The 20,164-nt window shown below is 39.6% G+C and overlaps 3 protein-coding genes across 3 annotated transcripts; 2 read left to right on the top strand and 1 right to left on the bottom strand.

Moving 5' to 3' along the window:
• Nucleotides 1–1,829: 1,829 nt before the first annotated feature.
• Nucleotides 1,830–9,183, top strand: dync1li1 (dynein, cytoplasmic 1, light intermediate chain 1). Its single transcript, XM_033975521.2, has 13 exons — nucleotides 1,830–2,049; nucleotides 2,297–2,370; nucleotides 3,186–3,302; nucleotides 3,370–3,600; nucleotides 3,705–3,859; nucleotides 3,997–4,090; nucleotides 4,292–4,427; nucleotides 4,495–4,606; nucleotides 4,738–4,797; nucleotides 4,886–4,930; nucleotides 5,020–5,107; nucleotides 5,194–5,310; nucleotides 7,880–9,183. The coding sequence occupies exons 1-13, from the start codon at nucleotides 1,946–1,948 to the stop codon at nucleotides 7,996–7,998; spliced, it is 1,452 nt and encodes a 483-aa protein (XP_033831412.1). The 5' UTR covers nucleotides 1,830–1,945; the 3' UTR covers nucleotides 7,999–9,183.
• Nucleotides 9,184–9,868: 685 nt separating this feature from the next.
• Nucleotides 9,869–17,555, top strand: LOC117378811 (catenin beta-1-like). Its single transcript, XM_033975486.1, has 17 exons — nucleotides 9,869–10,026; nucleotides 11,810–11,859; nucleotides 12,458–12,667; nucleotides 12,734–12,984; nucleotides 13,069–13,307; nucleotides 13,381–13,582; nucleotides 13,670–13,814; nucleotides 14,266–14,369; nucleotides 14,443–14,577; nucleotides 14,657–14,860; nucleotides 14,947–15,105; nucleotides 15,192–15,311; nucleotides 15,389–15,539; nucleotides 15,624–15,745; nucleotides 16,241–16,301; nucleotides 16,374–16,569; nucleotides 16,648–17,555. Exons 2-16 carry the CDS (start codon nucleotides 11,847–11,849, stop codon nucleotides 16,562–16,564), a joined length of 2,307 nt encoding a protein of 768 aa, XP_033831377.1. The 5' UTR covers nucleotides 9,869–10,026; nucleotides 11,810–11,846; the 3' UTR covers nucleotides 16,565–16,569; nucleotides 16,648–17,555.
• Nucleotides 17,556–17,827: 272 nt separating this feature from the next.
• si:rp71-45k5.2 (uncharacterized protein LOC560783 homolog) lies at nucleotides 17,828–19,073 on the bottom strand. The gene is made up of 3 exons (XM_033975768.2): nucleotides 18,692–19,073; nucleotides 18,525–18,617; nucleotides 17,828–18,442 (listed from the first exon to the last, which is right to left on the bottom strand). The coding sequence occupies exons 1-3, from the start codon at nucleotides 18,833–18,835 to the stop codon at nucleotides 17,828–17,830; spliced, it is 852 nt and encodes a 283-aa protein (XP_033831659.1). The 5' UTR covers nucleotides 18,836–19,073.
• Between the last annotated feature and the right edge of the window lie 1,091 nt (nucleotides 19,074–20,164).

Raw genomic sequence — 20,164 nt, forward strand, 5'->3', positions numbered from 1 at the left:
ATGGATAATTTAGATGGCAAAGCTAAGAGAAGATTAACAACTGAACAACAAGCCGATTGCTTTTAAACTAAACAGGCGCTTTGCTCTGAAATTGTTGTGTAAATCAAAATAATGTACCAACATAACCCCACAATTCCAGTGATTGATTGGGGGCAATGTCAGACATATCTAGCCCACTCCAGGGCTTCTAGTTGTCAACAGTTCAGTTTATATAAACAGGGAATAAATCACCCCTCAAAGAGCAAATCCACAGTAGTACCTTATAGAGTGTATCATGAATTTCTCCTACATTTGGAGATGTAAATTGACACAGCCAGGTGTGACATTAATGATGTCTACAAGTACCCCTACTGTAATTGCCATTCACATATTGATTATCAGAAAAACAGTAAAGGAGGCAGGTAAAGGTATGTTTGGTCATGCATGGTACAGTACACACAACACCAAACAAGGTAGTATTAATGACAGGTGACAGTGGCATGTTGAGCTAAACGGGTGGACACAGAAAGGCAGTTGGGTTGGAAGAGAAGGGAGATGTGAAACAGTCTGATTATTATAGAAAAGGAATTAGAGGTTGTGGGAGATGGTGTTGGAGGAAAAGGTGAGTGAAAATTTATGAACATGTGAAATTATCACACATGGTCTGGTATTTTAAAAAAAAGAATGAAAACTCCTGTCAATTTGTTTTAAATAGCACATTTCCCCCTTGCATTAGATCTATAGGTCCTTAACAACCCAAGACAAAATGTAAAGCTCCTGAATTGGCAAAATATTGCAATACCACAGTCAGTTAAGACCATGATAAAAGGTGTGCATGCTTTGGAGGCTCCTTAACCCTTAGGGGAAAAAACTCACCTCAACGACCTGAAGACAAGCAGCGCAAAGAACTTCACCGCCGGTATAGGCTACTTGAAAATCACGGATACCTCACCGCCTCCGGACCCATCTCCCTTCCCTCACTCTCTTTGTCTAACTGTTTTTCCTAATCTACAACACTGCAGATGGCAGCTTGCTTGCGCGCTGTCTCCAGCTGGATCTAGTTCCTACGATCAGGATGAGCTCCGTGCGCTTGGCTACTCTGGATAAAAGATGGGGAGGAGGAAGACGGTGCACCACTTAACAGGAGTTTGTAATCCTCTCGCTCCATCGGGGGCCGCTGAGAGCGCGCCGAGCCGAGGGACCAGTGTCCAGTGCGCACAGTGTGTCAGCGCCATCTTGTGTCCGCACCTGTGAACAGAGCTCACAGTTATTTACCCGCTTCTCGATGTTGATTGGCCAAGATACGCTTCAGTTGTTTTATAATAAGCGCTGACCGCACACCTGAGACCAAACAGCAGTTAATTTAAAGTTCACGCTGTGCCAGTCAGAGTCAACAAGATTCACCAGAGACAATTCATGCCACAAACTAGCCAATTTGCTTAGACTTCATTATCCTATTTAAAACTAACTTTGCACATCACATTAGACATATCGATCAGCTGATTGGGAGAAATTGGAAATAACTGTGGGGACTACAATTAATTAGCTAGAGAATTAACTAGCTAATTAACCACTTTAGTCCCATGTAGGCCTCTCCTCTTCACCTAATTATCAGACAATTACAGCGTTATTGTCATCACCCCAGAGGTCTTAAACCCTAAATGTTTCTTGCGATACATTGCAATAAAAAAACATTAAGTGGGTTTGATTCGGGACAAATCAAATGAACAGTTGTTGTGCTACTTAACTGAGCGTGAACTGGACGCAGAGACAGTGGTGTGTGCGATGGACCCGGTGGACCACGCCCCGGCCCGTGGAGCACACACACATACAGACACACACACACACACACACACACACACACACACACACACACACACACACAAACACACACACGGGGCTAGCTTTGGTTTAGCGCAGCGCTGCTACATCCGGGCGACCTGCTCGGTTTATCAACCCTGCGAAGATGGCGACTTCAGGGAGGAGTGCATTATTATCCTCCTCATCCACTGGACCTAAGACTACATTGGAAAACTCCAACCCAGAGGAGGATGATGGACAAAATCTATGGTGAGCGTGGGAATACCCAAGATTGGATCTTGTAATTTGAGTTAACGGAGATGGAGTGGCCATTGTTACAAAGATGATGCTGGTTTGACAGCTAGCCTGCTAATAAAGCTAGCTAGCATCAGGACCAGGCACTGGCCAATAGATACAGCAGCACTAGCTTGTATTAGCCTCACGCTGTCAGTCGTTACTTTTTGTTTACAAAACGGGCTAATTAGGGATTAAATTTCACGTATGGTGTGTGTTTTAGGTCCACTATCCTGAGTGAAGTGTCAACCCATTCAAGATCTAAACTACCGGCTGGCAAAAATGTCCTGGTCATGGGTGGGTATCTGTGTTGTGTCTGCATGCTCTAGCTAACCAATGGACATCGTTAGCTTGAGGAGTCAAGAATCTGCAGCATCTTTAGTCTTGTAATGCAGCATGGCTTAATGATGCGCTATATTGGCACATGTTTACTCGTTTCTTCATAAGAATAGGCAGATCTAGTTATGTTATGATGCATGGTGTTTTACTTTGGCATATAGGCACGCGTCGCCACACGATACAATGCAGTGCAAGTCATTCTAGCTTTGAGGGATGCTAGCAGCAGCGACAGAAGGATGCTGATGCCGACTCATCAGGGTGTGTAAACGGGCACAGGTTGTTTTATAATGCAGAGTGATGCCCCCTGTCTCGCTTGGCCCAGAATAAAACACATTGTACATCCTGTTCGTGTACATGGCAAAACCGTGGATACCACACCAGCTGAGTTGTAGTGGATACACAACATCCACACAGCTTTGTTTTTAATGCGACGAGTCCCCCTGTCGGCATGGTCTAATATGGCATATATACATAAAATATATAATTTTATATTCAAGTTCAACAAACTCACATGGATTACATAAGATAGGACAGAATGATTCTTTTGAAAAATTATGTAGGGTAATGTTTCACTGTGTTTAAAAACTCATTGAATGATACAATTTTATACCTTTAAAAGCACCTGTAACATTTTGTGTTTGTATTGTTCATTAATGAAGTGGGTGTGTGTGTTGGTGTGGGTGTGGGTGGGTGGGTGGGGATATTCTTCATTAATGAGATGCACTTGTTTGTTATGTTCAAGCCAAGGACTTAAATTATATTTAATCTTTTAGGTGAGGTGGGCTCAGGAAAAACCACCTTAGTTGCCAAGCTGCAAGGAGTTGAAGAGTATATGAAGGGGCGTGGCCTTGAATACCTCTACTTCAGTGTTCATGACGACGACATCGATGGTAAAATTATATTGTTATGCTGATGAGACACCTGAATATGTTCTAATTTTATTTTGTTTGTCTTCAGACCACACAAGATGTAATGCTTGGGTTCTAGATGGAGACCTCTATCACAAAGGTCTGCAGGGAGTAGCAATACCTGTGGATGCGCTTAGTGACACACTGTTGCTGATAACAGTTGACATGTCACGGCCGTGGAATGCTTTGGACTCTTTGCAGAAATGGGCGGCTGTTGCAAGGGAACACATTGACAAACTACGGGTCCCCCCAGAAACACTAAGAGAGCTAGAACACAAAAGTGGGTAGACTAATTTATAAGAATGTGCCTCTTAATACTTTTCACAACTAAGTTTATACTAGCTAGCAGTACATTTTACAAAACTTTTTTTTTTCCTATGATAGTTGTTAAGCAGTTTCAGGAATACACAGAACCAGGCAGTGGAGAGGATGGTACACCACAAAGAAGGAATGAAGATGAAGAAAGTATTCTTCTACCCTTGGGGGACAACACACTCACACATAACCTGGGAATACCAGTAATGGTGGTCTGCACCAAGGTTTGTTTTACATTGGTAGCATTTTATTAGTTTATATTATTGTTTAGGAAGCTGTGTACTATACGATAAGATGAGAAATATGAGTGCTATTTGCATTCACAATCAATTATCTCTGACTGTGTCTTGTCCTTCCCCAGTGTGATGCCATCAGCACATTGGAGAAAGAGCACGACTACAGAGACGAACACCTTGACTTTATTCAGTCCCATGTCAGACACTTCTGTCTACAGTGTATCCTTCACTGGAAATACTTTTCTGTTAAATGTGTTTAACAGCACAAAACTTTATTTTCTAAATGTATTTAGAGTAATATTCTACTCTATTTTTTTCATTGTGAAAATATATTTTTCTTGATACTAGTGTAAACTGAGTACATAAATGCTTCAGTTTCTATGAAGTGGTTGGATATACTTATCTTTGACTGCCTATCAGATGGGGCTTCTCTTGTGTATACATCAGTAAAGGAGATGAAGAATTTGGATGTGCTTTATAAATACTTGGTTCACCGTCTTTATGGCTTTCCTTTCCACTGTCCTGCTCAGGTGGTGGAAAGAGATGCTGTTTTCATGTAAGTTTAAGAAAATAGCTTTGAGTGAATTATGCTAATGAATCTAATAATTTTTTGCCAACTTTAGTCCTTCAGGTTGGGACAATGAGAAAAAGATTGCAATCCTCCATGAGAATTTTCAGACAGTAAAAGCAGATGACAGCTTTGAAGATGTAATAGTTAAGCCTCCTGTCAGAAAGGTATTGCGTCAGTCTTATATAAAATATGTGCTAGACTTTAAATTTACATTAAATCTAACATGGCTTTGTTTTACATTACCTTATTTTTAAATGAATTAACTGTATTTATGTAATTGTATTTTCCCAACCAGATCGTCCATGAAAAGGAGATCCAAGCTGAAGATGACCAGGTCTTTCTGGTAAAACTTCAGGTCTGGCAACTATTTTTACTAAATGTTTAGGCTTTGGTTTTATTATGTACCAGTTTGTTTGTAATGTATCTTATTCTGAAATCTGCAGTCACTATTAGCCAAGCAACCTGCTGTGACCACAGGGCGGCCAGTGGTAAGTGACTTTTTTATGTTGGATGTGACCTGTTTAAATGTCTTATCTTCAATTTCAAAGACCTTAAAATATACTGTGTATGTTTATAGGACACAACCAGCAGAGCACCCACAGGTTCTCCAAGGACGAGTAACCGCTCAGCAGCAGCCAATGTTGCTAATGCCATGCCTCAAGCAGGTAAAAAGTTTTTATTTGTACGCCATTTCAAAATAATTAATTTTACTGAAAAGACTTATATGTTTAACTTTCACTTTATGCTTCAGGTCAGACTAGTGAGGGTGTTTTGGCAAACTTCTTTAACAGTCTACTGACAAAAAAAGCTGGAAGTGGGCCTCCTGGGACAGGTGGCAACAATACTCCTGGAACAGTACGGAAATCAGGTTTGTGTAGTTCTTCAACACATTTATTTTGGTAATAATAAAGTGTTTCCATTCTACTTCAATGACGCTGGATAGCTAACGATATAATCATTTTCTGTAACAGTGTTGTTCCTCAATATCCGTAATACCGTGCACATAGCTCACTAAGTACAATGTAACAACATTGTAATAACATTTAACTTAACCCTTACTCATGGATGTTTTAAAATATCTGGTTATTTTTTTTAAGCTTAAACTTGTCAGAAGTTGGACTAGTTGCCAGTCCATTGGAAAAAATTCTGTGCAACCCAGAAAACATTTTGCCATGTAATGTAATGTAAAAACAAACAACAGATGTTTGGCTTACAGGGTACCTACAGCTTTCAAAAAGGTTGGATTTTGTGTCCATAGACACAGCTAATTAACACCACTAACAAACAGTTATTTGTTAGTGATGATCTGCAAGAAACTAGTGTCCAGATGGGAGGTTTCCTGTGCAATGCAGCACAATGTGTACCCATCTACGATGCGGTGCAAATGATGCATATGATGCATGCTTAATGAGCGTGGACAATAAAAGTAGGAAATCAAGGAATTTAATGGAATGAATGTAGAAACAATTTATAAAAGTGTTCTACACCTTTAATCATTTCCATTAAAAAGAAAAAAACTCTAATTTGCATTCTGTATTTAGCACAAAATGTCTGCTGATTTTTGTTACCATTGATCAACATTAAATTCTAGATCAGATTTCCTGTCAAGTGTTCTATGGATTGTGGACAGAAACTTCCAATCACCCGCTCCAATGTGAACTGGAGCTGGACAGCAGGGGTGGAGCCCAGGGAGGCAGCTCAAGGCTGGGGTTCCACTGGCAACCACTGACAATAGTTGAACTCAGAATATACCCATTTATATTAATGCCATGCCACTATTTAACAGGACAATAAAAATATATGAACAATGGCTTAATCTTGATCATTGAATCTTGGAGAAAAGTAAAATTACATTATAAATATATAGTGCATAATGCATGTTCCTATGTTTATTGCTGTTTGTATTATGAAAGATTGGAGGAAACGGACTGATGATCTAAAATATAGTAGATTGGAATTATATCTGTTATGTTTAGTTTTTCCGAGGGTGGACCTTCAGTTCCTCTGATTTATTGTTTTACATAAAACATGAATATGCTCAGTATATTTGCCAACACTTTAATATTTTTACCACATTCCAAATTCTACTGTAAAATAAACCACAGAGAACCTAGGAATAGAAAGTCAGATTTTAGCTTATTTTCTTCCCCCTCATACACACCAGTGCTTGTGTTGTAAAATGTGTCACACTTTTTCTTCATAACACTCATAACATTTGTTGTACAGTCTCACTATAACCACCGTTCACATGTGTGTGTATGTGTATGCACTAGCCAGAGGATGCTGGCCACGTTGAGGTGTGTGAGAGTAACATCACAGTCACTGCTACTTGAGTCTTGAATCAGAAGCATCCATCATTTTATCACCCTTCTGTTTACCCTTTGTACAAGCTGTTAATATTCTTGCATTGCAAAACAATGTTTTCTATGTATTTTTTGTTTGCTTTGAGGCAATAAAGAATGCTTGAAGCATAAGTACTAGCTAATATGAATTTAGTCAACTGGATTAGTTATTGTGCCAACATGGGAAAAATCTGGCAAGACACTTTGGCCCACCCACTACTGTTAATTTGCCCTGTTTTTTATTTTTTATTTTTATTTTTTTTTTGCATGTTATTTACATCTGCAATGGCTAAAGCCCGCAATCAACACACAGCATGTGGGTCTAAATAAGGCTGAATATTGTAGTATACACTTGTAAACTTGCAATATTTAGTATTTTGAAGATCATTTGCATACATGGTACTTTTTGGGATTGTTTTTATTCTTAACTTTAATGGTCAACAACCAACTCCTGCTTTGTTTTGGTGATGGGCAGATGAGGGAGAGGCTTTATATATTCTGATGGATTGTATTCATTTTGAGAACGTGGACCAGGAGAAGGCGTCATTCTCTTTTTATAATTTTTTTTTGTATTTTATTTTCACAATTTTAGCCAAATTATCACTATGGACTAAATTACTGTCTTTACTTGCAATGCTAAGAAAAATACAATAAGGAATAATATCTGTATTCTATCCACTACTGCCCCTATAAACCTCTACCACAGAAGTGTACAAGTTCAGCGCCGGTTTTTGATCAACTGGTGTTCCTCAAGCAAACTTGTATTTTACTTTGTCCGGTGGTCGGCCAAAACAAAGTATCAGCCTAGGCTGGACATTTAAGCTCCAAAAATCTGCTTGAGATATTGCTTTATCTCTTATCAAACACTACACAGTTGTACATTTGTTATATTCACTACAGTGACAAAAGTGCATCTTATGCATAAGCTTATACTTCTTTTGAGTTCAGCCTTAATTAAAACCATGCTTGTTTGCAAGTTGCATTTTTGCACCATATTAAATTCACAAAAAAAATATATATATATTTTTTTTCCAATCATGCAAATAAAAAAAAGCATTTGGTCTAATGTTTGTAAATTGATATGTTTTGATACAGGTTCAAAGCTTGGAATTAGTGATGTACAGGCAGAATTGGACCGCATATCCAGTCGCGACACTGAAGTAGACTTGTCCAATGCCAACGAAACCCCCGCCAATGACGGACAAGACACATGAAGACCAACACACATCAAACTCCTCCCTCTTTGTCACTCCTTCCCTCTGAGTCACCTCCTGGCTCTTCAACCTCACCTCCCATTTTCCTCTGTTCATTGTAAAGATGTGAGAATAGAGAAATATGGGCAAGGAAATGGGGTCAGAGTGGACAGATTTATTCACAACATTTTTCACTTTGTCCTAAATGAGAAGAAGTTGATGTCCTCCTTTAAAACCTTACAGAAACATTCTTCTTGCTCCATTTTATCTTCCTGTCTGTTATGCGGAGGATGGTGATTTGCCACTGTTACATTCAAGGCTGTCTGTTTCTCAAAAACAAGCATTTGGGGCCATTGTAGAGGGAAATGTTGGAGTGTGAAGCCTCTTTGGATAGATTATATCTGAACTTGATTGGAGTGGAGAGATCCATCATCGTGATGGACTTGTTACTGTTTTTTACTCTAGGGTTTAAGTGCGCATGTTGAAAAAAATGCACTTAGGTACTATAGGACCAGGTTGTGTGAATGTATATGTTACGTATGAAATGGGTCACATTTGGTCAGTATTCTTTGGATAAACAGAACAAAAATGCCTACAACTAAATTGCTTACAGACTTTAAATGTTTGTAATTGGAAATGCAAGATAAAGGGACAAGCAAACCAGTATTTTATGTGTGTATGTGTGTGTGTGTGTTCTTTTGTGTGAGTCCAAGAGAGAATGTGGCACATGTAGATAATATGAAGGAATTGATTCATTGTAGACCTAATATGTTGATATGAGATTTTCAGTTGTAACCAAATTACAGAACATTACTGGAGCCAATACACTAATTGTAACAGGTTGCCTGTTTGACTACAAAAGCCAATAAATGTATTCATACACTAATCCATGCAGAACACCCCTTACAATGTTGTTTTATATTGGGCAAACCACCACTTGTATCCATTATTATCCATACTGGTAAAAACAGACAATGCACTGCAACGGTTGTGCTGCATCTGAATAGCTAAGCTTTATTTGTACAGAAAGACACACTAGTGATTCTGTAGTAAATACCGGCGTTTAGGGGTTCAGAATATGGGAGTGTCACCTCAAGAATGTACAGTCATTGTCATGCTGATTGGTCCTGTTATTTCAGAGCTCTGTGTTGGCGTTTGTATAATCAAATCTGTTAATCAGTCAAATAAAAGGTGTATTTATTCGGATTGCTTTGCCTGACTTTTGTTTAATCAACCCACCTTCCAATTTTTGCTTTTATTATTAAAAGCGGTTGCCTTAAAAGCCAGCCTTGAAGTGCTTTTCTGTATCTTCTAGACTTTATTTAAAGTAATGACCATTATTTGTGCCATTGCAAAACACATACAAATAGTTGCCATTATATTGTAGCTAACAAGAATGATGAGGGGTCGGACTTATGTTTTTTTTTGCAAAAGGCAGTGGTACCTACATTGTTCACAACCTGATATCCTTTGAGACCTTTTACTTCCTTTACTGTGCAATTATATTTATTGTATTATAATTATCAAGTTAGATCAAGAGAATAACTATGTGTCCATTGTTACGTCAGAATATGAGCATCTGTGGTTCGGAGTCAACTGTACCTTATTTTTTCTCAAATCCCCCACCCCCAAATTCCCATTACTGTACCAGCTCATGAAGCACATTCCTCACTAATGAATCCAGTGTACTTTTGCATACACTACAGTAAACTACCACACTATCCTTTGTCCTCTGATTAGATTGTTGTTATTACTCCTAATCCTAAATGTTTCAGATTATTCTTTTATTGTGTCTTAGTTCATTCAATAGTTAAACAACTAGTTTAAAATATAGCCCTATTTTATCAAGTGCGGCGGAATATTGTAATGTCTCCTTCCGCCATCTTGTCGTTAGATTTTACAGGCGGAAGCAGCATCTTCGGTGGAGCTACGGCGGGTGTGGTTAGGACTCGACACGGGTGGTTCACCTCACAGCAGTCCTTTTCCATTTCAGTCGAGTAAAAGAGGAAAAAATCCCAGCAAGAGCCACGGAGGAACCACTCAATACTGGTAAAGATACGGTGTTTTAAACTAACGCTCGATTGTGCTTGGAACACGTCAATGTCTGGTTCACGAAGGAAAATCATCTTTGGCGAGGGAGTGGGCTCCGGTGGGGTTTTCTGATTTGGCTGGTGGCTTGTTGGATCTACTTTTCATACGTCCTGGCTAAGCTAACCGAGTCAGTGTAAATGTGGATGTATCGTCACTGTCTTTCCTTTGCATGCATCATTTAAACGCTATACTTTACACTAAGTCATATGACAAATGTCGTCCTGCTTTTGTAGTGTTTACGAACCTCGAATCTAGGTTTGTTTATGTTAGCTAGTTAGCAACTTAAAGCTAGTGCTTAGCTACGCACGCAAGGTTAGCTTACGTTGAAGAAGGTAGGCTGAAGGCTAAAGCACAGTCCCGTTAATTGAAGTTGAAGTAGCTGAGAATAAGTGTAGCTTCATAAGTGTAGCTTCACATCCCTGATAATCCCACGATGAATGCATGGCAAGAAGTAACATTCATGTTATGTGAGAACACCTAGCTACCCAATAAGATCCCGTTTTTTAACATGGCATGCCTTTACTCCTGGAGTCCTTAACAAAACCCACGGCAAAACGAATAATATAGCTCAGTTGAACTATTTCTTCCACATTTACACATCGATAGATGACATCTGTATACGTGTATTGTACTACTTGTGTCCCTTGAATTTATGCCACAATAACAATACTAAACATAAAAGTGTATCCAAGTGCTCGACTTACAAGAACAAATCTTATAAAAATAATAATACAACGGTGACATGATTAAGATGGAATATAGTGGGAAGTGGGGACTTTCCACTTAGCCTTAAAAAGTAACTTTTTGTATGATGAGAGAACCTTTGTACCTCAATTGTGACATTTCAGTGTTGCAACAGTAAACTGACAAAAAACAGCAGCTGTAGAATAAAACAAATATGAGTAACTTACAGTTCTTGAGTGGTAACTATTCAAATTCATCGTAACAAATTGATTAGTAAAATAAGCTTACAATTATTTAGTAATATAAAGAAATTACATCAGTATGAGGCAGGAACCATGGCTAAATGTGGTGTTTTGTAAATTATTTCTTGCACTCAAGAAATGTCCTCAAGGGGGCATCACTTTAGCTTCACCTTAGTCAAATTTAGTAAAAATCATAACACTTGTTAGTACTGTTAAAAGTAGTTATAAAATATTCAAATGGCTTTAATGTGCATTTTTTTTAAACAATAATTTAATATAAAAACAGGAGTTTCTTAAGTAATGTACTTAAATAAATAGAAAAGCTTTACTAAACAAACATACAGACATAAATTTGATAAATGTATCGCAGTTTGAGCATTCATATAGCAGCAGTCTGTGAAATAATGATCACATAATTCATATGGAGCTAATGTTTAATTACAGTTATATGACTAAAGTAAGTAGTTGTCGTCTTCACTGATGTTGTGAAACGATGGACTCCTTCTGATGAGAAAAGATTTAGGCGAAGAAAGTAGTTTCTCTCATTGGAAACCCAATCTTTGAGGTCGGGCCTTGGCCGTGTGGGGGGAGGGACAGAAATATGCCTTTGATGTTGGTTGCTGCTGAATGGTGAATTGTGTTCATGCTGGCCTGGAAATACCCACTGCTTTGCTCTCGACTGGAGGTGGTGGCATTTCCCCTCACTTGTACGTTTGCAAGCCAGGTAGTGGTGGAGACACTTGACAGTTTTCAAATGCAAATCAATCATTGGAGAAAAAAAAGTGTTCAACTTTTCTCTTTGTTTCTTTTTCCAGTTTAATCTGCTGTACGGGCTGAGGGTCAGCAAGAACAATGGCTACCCAGTGTAAGTTAGCGCTTCATTATCCAAGGAGATTATATTGCAACTTTGAGGTTTGATTGAATCCACAATAAAAGCACTTTATCTGGTAGTGACATAGATCATGACAGACATGGATAGGGGTGGGAAATATCTAGTGAAAATGTGATAATCTGGCTTTTATGTATTTTATCATCTATTATAAAGGGCAGTAATAAAAATTGATTAAATAAAGAAAGAAAAATTCTTTGGAGGGGATAAAGGTGGGCTGGGCAATATGAAAAAATAACAATTTAATCAATGTAAACAAAGGCCTTTAATCAATGCTAGTTAACTTAAAAAAAAAAGTCACATCCCCCTGCTCCCGACTGCTTACACTGCTTACAAGATTTGACTGTAGATCTCTCAGATTAAAAGTCCCGGGCCGATGATTGACAATTAATGATCTTGATTGAATTATTATAAGTTGATTACACGGGCGTAGTTTAAAGTGATATTTCTACACTACTATACTTACTCTTTGATTGTTTAGTGTGATACTTGAAATTCAGCTATTACATTTACAAATACACTGTTGAAGTACTTGTATTAATAATGTTCCCATAATCTTTTGACTTTACTCCAGCTGATTTGATGGAGTTGGACATGGCCATGGGAGACAGTAAGGTGGCTGTGAGCCAGTGGCAGCAGCAGTCCTATCTGGACTCAGGCATCCAGTCTGGGGTGACGACCACGGCCCCCTCTCTGAGTGGGAAGGGGAACCCAGATGCTGAAGAGGACGACCCAACTTTGTACGACTGGGAGTTTAATCAGCCTTTCACCCCAGAGGCCACAGGTGGGTGCTTCACAGACTGAGAGGAGATCTGAGGGACTCACAATTAAAGCTCTTCTGCATTTTCAGATATTGAGGGTTTCGCCATGACTCGGGCTCAGCGTGTGAGGGCCGCCATGTTCCCAGAGACTCTGGAGGAGGGCCTTCAGATCCCTCCTACTCAGCTGGATGCTGCCCACCCCACTGCAGTGCAGCGCTTGGCTGAGCCTTCACAGATGTTAAAACATGCTGTTGTCAATCTCATTAACTACCAAGATGATGCAGAACTGGCAACTCGTGCCATACCTGAGCTCACTAAACTCCTCAATGACGAAGATCAGGTGAAAATCATAAAATGTTTTGGTAACAGAGTTGTCTCTAACCATTTGCCATATATAGAATCCCTAAAATGTTATGTATTACAGGTGGTTGTGAACAAAGCGGCTGTGATGGTACACCAGTTATCAAAGAAGGAGGCATCCCGCCATGCCCTGATGCGCTCTCCACAGATGGTGTCTGCGGTGGTCCGTGCCATGCAAAACACTGGTGATGTGGAGACCGCTCGCTGCTCGGCTGGAACCCTGCACAATCTCTCTCATCATCGCGAGGGGCTGCTGGCGATCTTCAAATCTGGAGGCATTCCGGCCTTAGTCAAGATGCTCGGGTAAGTGATTATGTCCTCAATTAGCAATGACAGCTTGACAACTTGATCTCTAATGCATTTACCATGTGTTCAGTTCTCCTGTAGACAGTGTGCTTTTCTATGCTATCACCACCCTTCACAACCTGTTACTGCACCAAGAAGGAGCAAAAATGGCAGTTCGTTTGGCTGGAGGACTGCAGAAAATGGTTGCATTATTGTCCAATACAAATGTCAAATTCCTGGCTATTACCACTGACTGCCTCCAGATTCTGGCTTATGGCAATCAGGAAAGCAAGGTACCCTACCCACGTTATTTTTTTGTTTTGGTTATGACTTTCATAAATGATTCAAGAAACTTATTATAAAATCTGATTTAACTTTAGCTGATCATTCTGGCCAGTGGTGGGCCTCAGGCTCTGGTCAACATCATGAGGACATTTACATATGAGAAACTGCTGTGGACCACCAGTCGAGTGCTCAAAGTGTTGTCTGTATGCTCCAGCAACAAGCCTGCTATCGTAGAGGCTGGTATGTACAATGGCATATTTAATATGAATTAATTAGGGGTGGGTAACAAGGTTATATTGATTGTACTAGTCTTACTCATATTCTGTATTGATTATCCAGTCTTTTAATAGTACTTTTATCAGTACGTAAACCAAAACATTTATAAAATGTAAACGTTTACAATTATAATTAAATTTCTGATACTTTTAGATGGAATTTATTCCCACTTTTTTAATGAAAATGGGCCTGTTTTGAAGCCTTTTCACTTATTGAAATTGAGTTTAAAAGCTTTTACACTAGGTTTAAGGCACATCAGCTAAAGTGCAGAAATGTGTGACATTTTGTGAGTTCTCCGCACCGAATAGAGATTGTCAATTCAGTAGCCACAATGATTCTAGGATTCTGTACCCATCCCTTTAAAATGTTTCTTATGCATACTGTATATTTTACTATTTGATGTTTTGTTGTGTAGGGGGTATGCAGGCCTTGGGGCTCCACCTGACAGATCCCAGTCAGCGTTTAGTTCAGAACTGCCTCTGGACTCTGAGGAATCTCTCTGATGCTGCCACTAAACAGGTACAGGCAGTGTGCTGATGGCATGTAGTGAATACACAATATTCCATTCTTGATTTAATCCCTTTATGCACAGGAGGGAATGGAAGGTCTCTTGGGAACGCTGGTACAGCTTTTGGGCAGCGATGACATCAATGTTGTGACTTGTGCTGCGGGCATCCTGTCTAACCTCACATGCAACAACTACAGCAACAAACTCATGGTGTGCCAGGTAGGCTTTGGAAAACACAAAAAATGTATGAAGATGTGAATTTCAGATTTGTAGTTGAAACTTCTCTTGTAATGTAAAGGTTGGAGGTATTGAGGCCCTGGTGAGAACAGTGCTTCGTGCTGGTGACAGGGAGGACATAACAGAGCCTGCTGTGTGTGCCCTGCGCCACCTCACTTCACGCCACCAGGACGCTGAAATGGCCCAGAACGCTGTACGCCTTCACTATGGGCTGCCAGTTGTGGTCAAACTACTGCACCCTCCATCCCATTGGCCTCTCATCAAGGTCACTGTCACAGTCATGTATGCAACTATAATTAATCTTGAGTTTTAATTTGTACTTCTAACAAAACATTCACTCTTTCCTTGTAGGCCACTGTTGGACTTATTCGCAATCTCGCTCTTTGTCCCGCCAATCACAGTGCACTGCGTGAGCAGGGAGCAATCCCCAGACTCGTGCAGCTGCTGGTGAGGGCACACCAGGACACCCAGAGGCGCACAAGCATGGGAGGCAACCAACAGCAGTTTGTGGTCTGTTTCTAAACTTCAATGTCTCAAGGTTTTGTACCTCTGATCTATGTGCATGTGCTTTTGCTTATTTTTTTGTTCCTACACAGGAGGGAGTGCGTATGGAGGAAATAGTGGAGGGGTGCACAGGTGCCCTGCACATTCTGGCTCGGGATGTCCATAACAGAATTGTCATCAGAGGACTTAACACCATTCCACTCTTTGTCCAGGTGAGCAGTTTGGTTTTAATGCTTAAGGGTTACATCTTTTATAAAAGTTAATTTTCTGACCTGTTTTCCCTCTGAAGCTGCTCTACTCTCCAGTGGAGAACATTCAGCGTGTGGCGGCAGGTGTGCTCTGTGAACTGGCTCAGGACAAAGAAGCAGCAGAGGCGATAGAAGCTGAAGGAGCGACTGCTCCACTTACCGAGCTGCTTCACTCAAGAAACGAGGGTGTTGGTAAGTTCATGTACTGTATATCACTGACAATTTAATTTTTATTCAATTGCAGCTATAAAGTAGTTTTGTTTTTTTTCCTTTTAGCAACATATGCTGCAGCTGTCCTATTCCGTATGTCTGAAGACAAGCCACAGGATTATAAGAAACGACTGTCAGTTGAACTGACAAGCTCTTTGTTCAGAACCGAACCAATGGCGTGGAATGAGGTATGTTTAATTTTAAGTTTTTAATAACTTTACCTCGATAAACTAATCAAATATGGTGACAGCTGCTGCCACAAGTCCTTTCACACAACCTGATTCTTTAAGTGCATAAATTAATTTGCACATTTTACAGCTTTCAGGCAGGGGGGGATTACAGCTCTGAAAAGAGAAAAGTAAATCACAGCATGTCCTTCAACATCACAGTGTGACTTAAAAGGCATACTATTCACTGTGACCTGACAAGTAGGGTTAACCTTCGTCATCAACACAGCACAACAACTCCATTCTGGGTTTGTGGTAAAAATGGGTCTGCATTATTATTGCTATTGTGAATTTCTCTTCTCATTCCAGTTCCCTAATTGGCTTATCAATTACCAAGAAATGTCTTCATGTTCTTTCCCCTCAAAATAAAACTTATTACAGTCTTATGGGTACAGGGCCTTTATTAGTATTAAGCCATTGTGTACACGTCATGCTAACATTGAGACATTTTGGCAGACTGGAGACTTGGGACTGGACATTGGAGCTCAAGGAGATCCACTGGCCTACAGACAAGATGGTACGCATCAGTTTATTTATACCCAACATTGTCTTTACTGTTTATCATGCTGACCATTAATTGTTGTGTTAGATGGTGCATACCGGGCCTATCCAGCCCCCTATGGTCAGGACGCCCTGTTGGACCCTATGATGGAAGGTGCGGACTATCACGCTGAGACTCTGCCAGACCTGGGCCACCACACTGATCCATTGCCAGATCTGGGACACACCCAGGACCTAATGGACAGCAACCAGCTGGCCTGGTTTGACACCGACCTGTAGAATTGGTAAAACTTACACCAGTGACTCTTCAAATCATCCTTTAGTTATATTATACTAATCAAATCTTTTATCCTTTCTTTCAGTTTTATTCAGTAAAACCTGCATTGTGGTTGGCCCATATTATCTAAAAGAGCATTAGAAATGGCCTGAAGAGTTGTTGAAGGTATGAAGAGATGAGGGGTCTTGGAAAGTGCCTGAAACATGACAAAGATGGTTGCCACTGGAATGTTTAAGGAAGTTGTATTATTGTACAAGAAAAGAGTACCAAGAAGAGGAATTGCTGTAGAAGGCTTAAAGCAGGTTCAAATTTGATGCACACAAGGTGGTTTTAAGTTGGAAACATACATACGTTTAGCCTTGCCTGTATTATCAGTTTTTGTTTCTTATACTTTTTTATTTCTTTTTGTATTACTCACTTTGTTTTGGTACCGACCCAGCTTGCCTTTGCTCTCGCCATCTTCATTTTATCTTTTTAATCAAAAACATTTGTATTTTTTTTTTTTTTTTTTTTTTACGTAGATGGCATTTAGTATTAAGTTATAGTGATATTATACAGTTCTTTTGGTCTATGGCAGAATGTGTAGAACACTAATAATCAGTTAAATGTACTCTTGACTTAAAGTGTAACATTGTGTAGTTTTTTTATAATCCTGAAAATGGAGAATTATGCATTCTTAATATGTGCTTGTTTAAGCATAAAAATGTCAGTGTCACAAATGTTCTAAAGGGGATGCGGGTGAAATTGGGGGTGGGTCAGGGATAAATCTAGAGACAAGTGTTTTATATACAGTATCACTTGTAGGTTAACTATTTTGTATGCTCATTGGATGTCTGATAGAAAAATCTTAAATGCTATCACTGGTGGTCAAATAAAACAGTTTTATGTGCTATTGAGGATAGCTAGGTTGATGAACCAGTTGTAGTCCTGCTGTGATTGTTCTGGAGACGAGGTTATGACACGGCTGAATAATAAAAAGGCATTTTATTTCAATTGTCTCAACTTTTATTCCAACTCTAATGTATGATGTTTGTCACTATAATGTGAAACAGTGTAAACAGTAGATTTAAGTTATTTGGGGAGGATTTAGGCTGGGATACAGGCTGTAAATCTGTGACATCTGGATTTACTTGCATTGGCTATTTATTTAGCTTTAGCTACGTACAGTTGAGGCTAACATTAGAAATGTACAGTAACAATAGGCTGTAACGCTTTTTGAAACATTTTATTCAAAAAAAAGTGCTGCAGAAATTTTGCAATTAATTTTACACCCAAGATCTAAAAATGCTATGGCACAGAACTGGTGCAGAGTAAGTGTTGTAACTGCTCTGTGGGCTGCTGAAACAGGGTCCAGAGCTGGATCTGCTGGTGTTCATGGGGAATGAGGGCTCACTGCTCACGCGCTTCCTCTTGATGACTTTTGCTGCTCCAGGTGAACAGAGTCCGTGGTGTGTGCTGCCCTCTACCGGCCACATGGGGGACGGTTCAAATGAACTGTCAGGCTCCTCTGTGTCCCAGTTGAAGGTCCTTTTTACCCTCCCGTGAGAGAATCCAGACTGCTGCTCTGCTCTGATCAGGACAGTGGACAGAGTAGAGGGTGTGGGGGTCCTGACACATGGACTGTCCCTCCTTAGAATAGATTCAATTGAAAAAGGACTGCTAAATTTAACTTCACATTTGACTTTGCAGGCAGCTTCAGGTGAGCAGACAGAATTCCTCTGCTCTGGTGGTTGAATTTGAGTTTGGAGTTTTGGGGCCAACTCAGGGAAGAACTCCAGGATCCCTCTGAAGTGGCGCCGCACCATCTTCTCTGTGATCTGCTGCGTGTCCAGTTTCCAGTAGTTTTTTTTACTGTTCTGGGACCCAGGGATGAGTGGAACCTGTACAACAAAACACATATGACTCCCTCTGTCTACAAGCACAAGGCTACAATAGCACAAAATTATTAGAAAAATACATTACCTTAACAAAGCACTTGCTGCTGGAGAGACAGACTCTGATGTTGACCTCCACAGATTTTCTATCAGGGATCAGTGGGGCCAGCCTGTACATCAACTGAAACAGTCAAGTTAGTATTATACAAGTAATTAAACAATAAATATGTAAACGTTCCTTTCTCATTCTCTTACCTGGTTGAAAGTAAGCATTTTGTCTGGAGCGCCTTGAAGAATAAGAGCAATCTTCGCCAGGTAAGTCGTGCTTTTTAGAAAACCTTGGTGTTCAGTGCCACCAGGTGGGACAAGGATGGGCAGCTGGCATCCCAAGTTCACCATCTTCCTGCTTGTTGTTTGTAGAATGAAGGCTGATGGGGTCTGAGTCCTGTGTACCCTAAGACCGCTCTGCTCTTATACCTGGTCGGGACAATAGATTTTGGGGTGTGTTTATCTGTGTAATAGCACTCTCTTCAGAAGTTGATGGGCCATAAATGCAAAGGTGGGGTCAGTGGTTTGAGCAGTCAGATCCATTTGCATTAGATTAGCAGGATCATTAGGTTTAACTTAACCCTGTAAATAAGGATTCCCTTCAATACAGGCAAACAAACTTCACCAAAGAGAAGTTACTTGAATTATAGGCTAAGGTATTTTCCTTGGTTATTTGTATAAGTGTAGATTTTACAACAATACACACAATACAGTTTGATCGTGTATATAAAGCCCTGGACCAAACAGGATAATGAAGGCAAACATAAAGTTTTTTCAGGATATTATTTTATTTTCTAATGTATTTGATCAAAACAAATGATTCAAATTTTAGCAGTGAATTATTTTGCATTTTAAACTAAACATTGTAACCACGAATACAGACAACATATTAGCTCCTTTTAACCGAATTCAAGCCTTTGCTTCAAAGTAACATTTTTCATAACATTTTACTCTACACAAATACTATAAGTTTTTCACAAAATCATAAGCGTAATTACCCAGTTTGCATTAGAGAGTTGTTATTATTTTAACTCAACAGAGTCAACGTATGCAAACCAAGAGAAGAATAAAACTATAGATACAGCAAAGAAAAAATGTTATTCTCTCAACTGGACAAAAGAAGCGAAATGAAAAATTGACCTTTGCTATGGATCAAACCTGGAAGACTGAGGAATTACACAAACAAAACTATTTATATGTGCACATTATTGTCACTTTAACAACACAGACAGGCCAAAAGTGAAGGGCACTCCCTCAATCACAGTGACGTGGATTCTGAATTCAACATGTAAATGTATGCAGTGGGAACTGTACAGCAAAGGCAATTACAATTCAAATAGGTGAGTACTGAGTAGGTGTTAACTGTTGGAATGTGATTGATCTCGTTAGACTTATTTTGTTGCAGTCAGCCTCAGATTACCTTACTTAAAATGTACCTACTAACAACTTTCATATATATTGTTAAATGTTTTCAGCTAAACCACAAATTGAATCATGATGGTCTGTTTCTGACATGACGGGGGCATTGGCATATGGCTTATTGTACTAAAGAAACTTTGGTACATTAAAACATGACAGAATTCATGTTCATTTATATGGAAATCTAATATCTCTTAACATTCTGTTATTCAGGCCTTCACACAGGACTATTTGACCCCTTTAAGAAACAAAGGTGTGAGA

The sequence above is a fragment of the Periophthalmus magnuspinnatus genome, chromosome 11 (genome assembly GCF_009829125.3).
Source record: "Periophthalmus magnuspinnatus isolate fPerMag1 chromosome 11, fPerMag1.2.pri, whole genome shotgun sequence".
Classification (NCBI taxonomy): domain Eukaryota; kingdom Metazoa; phylum Chordata; class Actinopteri; order Gobiiformes; family Gobiidae; genus Periophthalmus; species Periophthalmus magnuspinnatus.

Coding starts and splice junctions, on each gene's coding strand:
- si:rp71-45k5.2 (XM_033975768.2), bottom strand. CDS start 18,835: ATGGTGAACTTGGGATGCCAGCTGCCCATCCTTGTCCCACCTGGTGGC. Junction 18,618..18,691: donor AAATGCTTACTTTCAACCAG/GTAAGAGAATGA, acceptor TGACTGTTTCAG/TTGATGTACAGGCTGGCCCC. Junction 18,443..18,524: donor GCAGCAAGTGCTTTGTTAAG/GTAATGTATTTT, acceptor TTTGTTGTACAG/GTTCCACTCATCCCTGGGTC.
- LOC117378811 (XM_033975486.1), top strand. Junction 12,985..13,068: donor TCCTCAATGACGAAGATCAG/GTGAAAATCATA, acceptor TATGTATTACAG/GTGGTTGTGAACAAAGCGGC. Junction 16,302..16,373: donor ACTGGCCTACAGACAAGATG/GTACGCATCAGT, acceptor TTGTTGTGTTAG/ATGGTGCATACCGGGCCTAT.
- dync1li1 (XM_033975521.2), top strand. CDS start 1,946: ATGGCGACTTCAGGGAGGAGTGCATTATTATCCTCCTCATCCACTGGA. Junction 3,303..3,369: donor TCATGACGACGACATCGATG/GTAAAATTATAT, acceptor GTTTGTCTTCAG/ACCACACAAGATGTAATGCT. Junction 3,860..3,996: donor TAATGGTGGTCTGCACCAAG/GTTTGTTTTACA, acceptor GTCCTTCCCCAG/TGTGATGCCATCAGCACATT.